Source organism: Benincasa hispida, chromosome 4 (genome assembly GCF_027475165.1).
Source record: "Benincasa hispida cultivar pf3 chromosome 4, pf3_genome.v1.1, whole genome shotgun sequence".
NCBI lineage: Eukaryota > Viridiplantae > Streptophyta > Magnoliopsida > Cucurbitales > Cucurbitaceae > Benincasa > Benincasa hispida.
Window position 1 is genome coordinate 32,623,103 of NC_143481.1, and position 8,871 is coordinate 32,631,973.

At 31.7% G+C, this 8,871-nt stretch overlaps 1 protein-coding gene across 1 annotated transcript; it reads right to left on the bottom strand.

Annotated features, from left to right (window-relative positions):
- Positions 1-21: 21 nt before the first annotated feature.
- On the bottom strand, positions 22-5,189 carry LOC120075723 (glucomannan 4-beta-mannosyltransferase 9-like). Its single transcript, XM_039029355.2, has 9 exons — positions 4,890-5,189; positions 4,669-4,767; positions 3,052-3,304; positions 2,805-2,915; positions 2,575-2,711; positions 1,644-1,757; positions 1,362-1,561; positions 948-1,142; positions 22-507 (listed from the first exon to the last, which is right to left on the bottom strand). The coding sequence occupies exons 1-9, from the start codon at positions 5,172-5,174 to the stop codon at positions 345-347; spliced, it is 1,557 nt and encodes a 518-aa protein (XP_038885283.1). The 5' UTR covers positions 5,175-5,189; the 3' UTR covers positions 22-344.
- Between the last annotated feature and the right edge of the window lie 3,682 nt (positions 5,190-8,871).

Sequence of the window (8,871 nt, forward strand, 5' to 3'; positions counted from 1 at the left end):
CATTTGATCAAACGAGAAGGAGACTGAAAATTCTTAGCTTGTTTCCTTTTTCATTTTCTAGTAATGCAATTCAAACTGTTTTTGCAGTACATCTTATTGTTTGATCTTTCTTCATATATTTTTTCTTCACAACCATACAACACAACTTTGAATGAACACGTTCCATAAAAAAAACAACAATTTTTTGGTATTCCAAACTAAAAAAAAAATATGTATATAATAAGTTAAGAAAAAGGAATAACTTCCCCAGATGATTCTTCTTTCCTCCATTTTTCTCGCTGTGGCACATAGGGAAGCAATGTGTGGAATAAATAATTGAGTGTGAGGTTGAGCATATGAATCTGCTAAGAGTTGGGAACCAGAGTTCCAACGTAACCGACTCCGGCGATGAAGAAAGCGAATGATTGAAGGAAGAGGTAGATGAAATATCGGTTCTTCCCAAAGTTGAGATCATACCAGCCACAGAAGAAGAGGTAGGCTCCAACACAAAGCTCAAGCATATGGAGTCTGTTCATCCACGATCAGAAAGAAGAAGGTGAAACCTACAAATTCAGAAACTTGAAGCAACTATGGTATTCTACTCACTAGAGTATATAATACATCGCTGATATATCTCGACGTGCTTCGATTGTTTGGTTTCTATAACAACCTTACTTGAACAGAATATGTTTCTATCTGTTGAACAACTATGTCCTTGAGTTCTAAGGATTGTTCGGTTTCCATAATTCTTGTATTGTAAATAAAACAATATATTTCTTATGGGAATGCATGTGAATGATTTCTTAGCAAGAACAGTGTTGAAATCTAGTTTAATGTCACATATTAGCAAGTCATTTATGAAGTGGGTTTAAAAATTTCAGTGTCCCAGTTGAAGCTTAAATACGTATGCTATTGCTTATTGCAGATTTTATGCACATACTTGGATGGGAGATGCATATCTTATTTACCTTTCTCCGATTCTAAAACGAGGTTTTCGGGGAGCTTTGGAACCCAGTTTAGTCTTTAGCGCATCTCCCAATTTCTCAGTGACGACCCATTCATTTACTCTCCCTGCTTCCAACAGACCGATGAACGTTGCCTTTGTTCGGTGAAGTGACATGACGTTCTCGAAGAGGATCCAGAAAATGATAAGGTGGAATGATCTGCAACCCAAGATTATCATTCAAAACTGTAAATATCAGTGTAGAGTTTTTCATATTCATCAACTTGAGGCAAAATGTTAGAACTTTTGGTTATGAAATTAGAAACAAAGTGAAGGAAAAAGCTCTTTCCTTCCCTCTTGGTTTCTAATTCTAACGAATGAAAATGGGATGAAAGTTTTTCTGTGCAGACATCAAAAAACAAAAAGGTAAGAACATGACCTTGGAGTTCCAACTGCATTAAGGAGGGTGATCGTAGAAGGAATATATACTGCACCCCAGTTTGGTACTGATACTTCAGGAACCAATACTGTGGCTGGCAAAACAATGCAATAAAAGACAAACGTGACGATATGGGCAACGATCTTCCGAACGAAGAAAAAGCTGTAGATCAGGTAAAGCTTCTTCCACAAGGAGACTTTCTGCAGGCACAGAGAAAGCTAATGGTGAGGTACATAAAGAAAATGCAACAAATGAAAGCAACAAGGAATACTCAAAACATGCCTTGTTCCTCATGATTTCAACCACCATCTTTTTGAAGAGATTCGCCGGGCCACAAGACCACCGGTGTTGCTGATACCGATAAGCTTTGAAGGTACTAGGCAATTCATTCTTCACCTGAAACAACTCATTTACATTTATCATTGCCTAACAACTAAAAAAGCTAGCAAGATTACTCTCATTCCCCATTTTTACAATCATATGGAGTAGAAGTACCCAACCCACAAAAGGTAGTCCTGGTTATAAGGTTCTTAGATCCAAACTCCCAAGTGAAAAACTTAACCATTTAGGGAACCTTTGAGCCCCCAACTTGCCTCAGTGGAGTGAGCCACTATAGCCCACTCAATGTTCAGGTCTCCCAATATAATAACTGAAGTTCTCAATTATTATAACTCCCACTTAACTACATTGAAACTATTTGAAAACCCACATTGCCTTGAGTGTTTACGGTTGCGTAATCACCCTCTCTCCTCATTTGTAACATAAACTAATATCAACAGTAAAACAGTTACATTCTGTTTATTAGTTACAATAATTTATTTGTTATATTCTGTTATAACAATTTATTTGTTACAACAGTTAAGATTCTGTTTGAGTTTGTTTGTATTTTCCAGCTGTTAGTTTAACTAACAAGTTCTTCTATAAAAGAAACTTGAAGTATGTAAATAAGAAAGTATTTCCACATACCTTTTCTCTCCATTTGTTAACTAAAATAATATACATCCTTGAACACAATCTATTATAACTCGCAGACTATTATAATCCCCATACTATAATACCAACTTTGCCCTCCAAACAACCCCTTAAAATCCGGTTCTCTCCTACAAGAGGCTTTGATGTAAAATGTAAATGATGCCTTTGGAAAACTAGCAGAGGTAAACCATGAGCATAATGCAAAAAGCAAGACGCTGGATGCCCTGTCATCAAAAAGTACCTTGAGGTCGCCTACATAGACAAACTTCCAGCCTTTGAGGCTAGCTCGAACAGCCAAATCCATATCTTCAACAGTGGTCCGATCCTTCCATCCTCCAGCCTCGTTCAGTGCAGCAATTCTCCAAACACCTGCTGTGCCTGTAAGAACTCCATGGTTTTCGATTAATTCCAGAGCTCAAAACTTGCATAGATTAAAGCCATTAACAACAATGTCTTACAATCACAGCTTACCATTGAACCCAAAGAAGGCATAAGTTGCAGATCCAACTTCTTGCTCCACTTTGAAATGATAATCCAATGACATCTCTTGCATTCTTGTCATTAAACATTCATCTGAGTTCACTGCAAACAGACCCAACAAAACGACATCCAATACCCAACTTCAAAATCGTCAAATCAAATCATAAACTAGTTTCTCCAGTCGAATCCACCAGACAATTTATCTACTACACGAAATCAAGAACTTAAGAAAGCTTACCGAACTTCCAACGAGCTTGAACAAGAGCAATTTCAGGGTTGTTTGTGAGAAATGGAATGGTACGCCAAAGAAAATCAGGCTCTGGTTGAAAATCGGCATCGAAAATAGCGACGTAATCGCAGAGTTTAACGTAATTATGCTTCATTCCTTCTTTTAAAGCCCCTGCTTTGTACCCATTCCTGTTGTCTCTGATCTCGTATTTTATGTTTATCCCTTTGTTTGCCCATCTTTTGCACTCTAATTCCACCAGATCCTGATGAATTTTGGTCCAAAATATCACAAGCCCACATCAGAAATCCGTAAAACAATGGTGGGTTTCAACCCAAATCTGAGTTGGTCACTGATTCTGACAGAAAATTCTTCAACTGATAGAAGAACCCAGAAGATAAAACTTCTTAAAATGGTGGTTTTCGATCTGAAAGATCGCTTCGTTTCCATACTCCTTTCAATCGTACAGAATGGGTTGATGAAGAAGAAAAAAGGAATTAACTTTTAGTTAATCATTACTTAAACTTAATTACTAGAGCTTTGTTTTTCACCATTTTTTACTTTTTAAATTGCAAACATATACTAAGCATAGTTACTTTGCGATTAAACTCTTAAATGTTGGATTTTAAAATTGAGCACTCAAGCTTATACAATATTAAAATTGACATTCAAGCTTACATAATTACATAAATTATAATGTTTGTATAAATTTGAGGGTTCAAATTTTATCATGTTTAGATTTAATTTTTACAATCATTGAAAGTGTAAAGATCTATTTTTAACATTTGTAGAAGTTTACAAATCTAATTTTTATAATTAAAAGTTTAAGAGTATAATTACGACTATACCTTCAAAGGTGGATTTTGTACTTTGTCTTTTTTTTTATAACATGTTAATGATCGAACTCTCAGCCAAAGTTCCAAGTTGAACTAAATTGACAAATTTATTTATTTCTATTATTATATTTTTTCCCTTTTTATTTTAAAATATCTTTTTAACTTTGTAGTAAGCTACGTATTTTTGTTGACTTTCTAAGTACATTAACTTTAGTAAATAGCTATATGTTGATTGTACATATTCTACCATTTGTAATGATATAATTCTTATCGTATAAAATATTTACAAGATTTAATAAAATTTCTTATCCACATAGATTTATAAATTTATAAAGGAAAATGATTGATTTTATTTATAAATTATAAAGACCAAGTTGTTATATAATAAAAACCGACACTCAATTTTGATGAGATTTATCATAATATAAATTAGATGATTGTAAATTTAAAAGTACAAAGGTTAAATTGATGCAGATTAAAGTTTAATTAATAAATAGTTACCATGAAAGTTTAGGGAAGAAACTTATTTCTATTATATTTTTTTCTTTTTAAGTTCTTTTACGTTGTTATCTCTTTCACTTTCATATTCCTTTCTGATTCTTGCCTTTTGGTGTAGTAGATGTTTGACTCTTATTAACTAACTTGGAATTTAGATAATAATAAAGCTAAATTTTAAATTTAGAAAAAGTGGCCTTAGATTTCTATTTCAGAGTAGAAATCTAACAACATTTTACAGAATTTTTTTTTTAACCACAGAACTTAAAAATAATTTTTGTAAAAAAGAAGACTAAACCTTGATAGAAGGATCAGTAGAATCATCAAGAACTTGAATTATGATCCTATCAGTTGGCCATGAAAGTCCACATGCTGCTCCAATTGACAATTGATAAACCTAATTCAAATAAAAATATTTCACTCATATAAAATTCGATACAAACTCGGGACAAAATCCAAGATATAAAACAAAAGAAGATGAAAGCTAATGAGTTACGATGAATTTAATAAAACTTTTACCTCTTTTTCATTGTACATTGGAATTTGAACCAAAACCATGGGATAAGCAAAATGGGCAAGCTCAAGATCATCCTTAATGGGCTCCCACTTGTAAGTTTTGTGAGGGCTTTTTCTAAAAAGTTTGACAAAGAGAATGACAATGCCCATATAAACTCTTTCAAAGAAGAGCATTAAAGACATTACCAAACAAGCACCTACAAAGAGCTTCAAAATTGGGGCAATTAGAGGGGTTGTTGTTTGGTGCCAAAAATTACCCATTTGGAATGTGAAAAGCACTTCCTCCATTGCAAATGAAAATAAGGAAAAAAAAAATTGAGGTTTTAAAGAGATGGGTTTTTTTTTTTTTTTTTTTGAGGGAAAAAAAAGCACTTAAAGGCCAATTTTTGAAGTGATTTTTGCTTGTGTGTTAAGAAACAATGAAAGGGGGAGTCAGAATGTTTGCTTTTGTTTGAAAACAGAGAGTTTGAGATGAAACCCAAATGGGGAAAATGGATTTTTATTTATTATTTTTTTACACTTTTTTTTTTGTTCTCTTTTTTCAAAAGATTTGGATTGAGATGATTGGAAAATTGGAAGTGGGTTTTTTCATTGAGATTTTAAAGTGGTATTTATATAATGAAGTTTGATTATGATAATATTAAAAAGAAAGAGACTCCATACCCAAATTTAGGGGCCATTTTTTAAAATATAAATTGTGTTTGGGGTTTGATTTTAAACTGAGTTTGTTATTTGAACCCAAAAAAGAAGAAAAAGAAAAAGAAAAAGAAAAAGAAAAGAAAGAAAAAAAGATAGATTGGACATCATTTTCAAATTAATTTTGGTTGTGTAAATATATGGGAATGAAGTGTTTCATTGTAGTTGAGAGTTGGTCTTCTTGTAGCCATTCAAGGAGCTAATCCTTTATTTCAAAGATAATAAATAGTGCAAATTATACGACTATAATAAATAAATAAATAAATATAATTATTCACCACTTTAAATTTGTTGTTGATTGTTCTCTCTTACCGTGTATTTAGAATACTTTTCGAATGTTCAATTTAAAAATAAGTCACTTTTTAAGAAATTGAAGTGTTTGATCAATTTTTATCAGTTTAAATAAAAAAAATGAGTTTTTTTTTTAAAAACATTTTTTTCTTAACTCAATTCAAACAAGCTCTTCGGTTGTTGTAAATTATATAACCAGTTAAGAAATGGGAAAACTATAATATATAAAAAGTTATAACACAAAATTTTTACCCTCTTTAAGAAAATTCCTAGATTTTTTAGTACAATCGGAGGTGAAAGGATTCAAACCATGGATCTTATGATTACTACAAAGTGTTAAAAAAAAAAAAGTTAAATTATAAGTTCAATCTCCAAACTTTTATATTTGTGTATATTTAGTCATCATAGAATTTTAAAAAGTTTAAAACATATTCTATATCTAAATCCATGTAATTAAAAGATAATGATGTTGGAATGATTGGAAATCAAATAATTAATTAGTAACAAAAAAAAGTTGGGTTTATATTTAAACAATCATTACATTAACTTGGCTTTATCTTTCCAAAATTCAAAAAATAGGATTCCCGGGGAATATGACTCTCAATTCCTTCTTCAAAAGGATCCTCGAGAAGTTCTTTGGGAAGTTTGATCAATAGGCCCGAAGAGATGTGTATTTTGTATTTGAATATGAATTCGTTTTAGAAAATGTCGTGAAGCTTCTGTCCAGGGGTCTCCTCCTTACACTCGAGCTAGCTGTTCAATTGCTAGGCTAACCAATCACCTCTTACCATGATAATATTACACAAATGGTCGAGATAAAAAAAAATTGTTTACAAATGAGGTCAAAAGTATCAAAAGTGAGACGTGTACGATCAATATTGTATATGAAAAAATCAAAACAATAAAATTCTATATCGTAATTCGTCAACTCGTGATTTGACCGATTCAAAATAGTGAAATAAACGTGTGTGATTTGAAAATCTCTATCATCTATTATATTATTACATAACTCAAAAATAGACCATCAAAATCAAAGTTGGGTTAAAGAGAGCAATTGGTACATTGCATTAGTTATAAAGTCATTCAAAGATAGATTATTAAAATGTCCATAAATAAAATATAAAGATGATGATTGATGGTTTTCAATCATAAAACCACTTGAATATCCAAAAAGAAGTGAAGAAAAATGAGAGAAATGGCACAATCAACCAAAGAATTTAATGTGTGTGAAATGATTAAAGAATTTCACCTTCTTTAGATGAAGAAAGAAAATGCATGATTCCTAACACATTACATATAACTGCAGACAACCATATACTTTATATTATTAATGGACAGTCAATGATTTCATAATTCCACCTTCCTTCCAACAATAACTGGAAAATCAAGTAATGTGTCCCTGTTTGAAATCAACTAAAAAAAATAATAATTTGAAATGAAAAATGATTTTTTTTCTATACGGAAAATCTCAAAAGTAGATGAGGATATAGGACCATTACTAGCGATGAATTTTTTAAGATAATTGCCCAAAAAATTTATTTTAAAGGCCTAAAACGTCAAATGATCCAAAATTTGAAAAAAAAATGTCAAATGGTTCCTTGATGATGTCATGATCACATGAAATTACAACATTGTCCTTGCTTGCTTGTTTTCTTCTTCATTTTTTTTCCTCTTCCTTTCTCTTGACTTCTTTCGCTTCTTCTTCTCCGCTATGTCTTCTTCTTCTCTGACACGATGAGTTCACAAGAGCAGCTCTGAGAAGAGTGATTGTTGATGTTGGGCGCCTAGCAAGACTATGTGAGGAATGAAAGAACAAAACTGATAAAGAAAAGGAAGAGCGAGACTGGTGGGAAAAAATGGGTCTTTTCTACACGAGAGGGAGAGGGAGAGCGAGATTGCTTTTCCACGTGCGCGTGAGTATATTTTGGTAATTTCATCCCAATTTGACGTCAGCAAATGGGTCATTCGACATTTCTTTTTAAAAAATTAGAGCCTTTCGCATTTTTTTGCCTAATTTTTAGGTCATTCATTCGTCAGACCCAAAATTTTTTAGTACTACAATACTTTCCATACTACTTTCACTCATTACTTATTACAATAATAGCATTTAATAATTATGCGGAGTCTACAAAATAAATAAATAATAAAATGATTTTATATTACTGCTTCTTATGTATTCTATTGGATGGTTTAGATCGATGTGGAGGCAATTTATCTTAGAGAAACGTATTTTGTTTTGTATCATGATTTTTTAATCTTCAATATTTATGGTATTTGAAATTGTTTGGGATTTTTTTAATTCTTGAATTCAATATATGTGGAGATAAAGATTTAAACCCTTTTAGATAATGATATAATGTCTTAACCAATTGAAACAACTCAAGTTAGTAGAAAATGGTTCGTTTTAAATGTTTAAATACCAAGTAGATGCCAATATGAAAGACCATTGTTGAATCTGAATAATCCATCTAAAAGAAATTATGAATTGTGAAATCGGGGAGAAAAAGAGAGAAAAAAAATGAAAATAATTGTCAACGCCATGCTCACATCCATATATGGATATTTTTGGTTTAAGAATATTAACTAGTTGAGTTATATTTATGTTAGTATAGTAGATATCAAGAAATCTAATAAAACTAGTTAAAAGATACATTTACGTTCCCTTAACTTTCGTAGAAATAACAATTCGATATCTAAAATGTAGTTTGTAACTAAGCTCATGTACTTTCAATTCTTTAACAACAATTTAATTTTTAAACTTTAATATATATATATAGCAATTTTGACTGAGTTTTTTTAACCTAAAATCAATGACAAAAAAGAACAAGCTCATGAAATCATAGATTTGCAAAAGGGGTGAGTCATGTGGGGGGTTTGGTCAACCTTGGGAGTCAAGTTTAGAAGAAGTGTTAGATGAAGAGGTGGAGTGTCTAGCTCAAAGCTCATTGTTGTGAAGTTAGAAAGGAACTTCAAAAGGACAATAGAAGATATCTTAAAT

Coding starts and splice junctions, on each gene's coding strand:
- LOC120075723 (XM_039029355.2), bottom strand. CDS start 5,174: ATGGAGGAAGTGCTTTTCACATTCCAAATGGGTAATTTTTGGCACCAA. Junction 1,562..1,643: donor TTGAAATCATGAGGAACAAG/GCATGTTTTGAG, acceptor CTGTGCCTGCAG/AAAGTCTCCTTGTGGAAGAA. Junction 1,143..1,361: donor AATGCAGTTGGAACTCCAAG/GTCATGTTCTTA, acceptor CTTGGGTTGCAG/ATCATTCCACCTTATCATTT.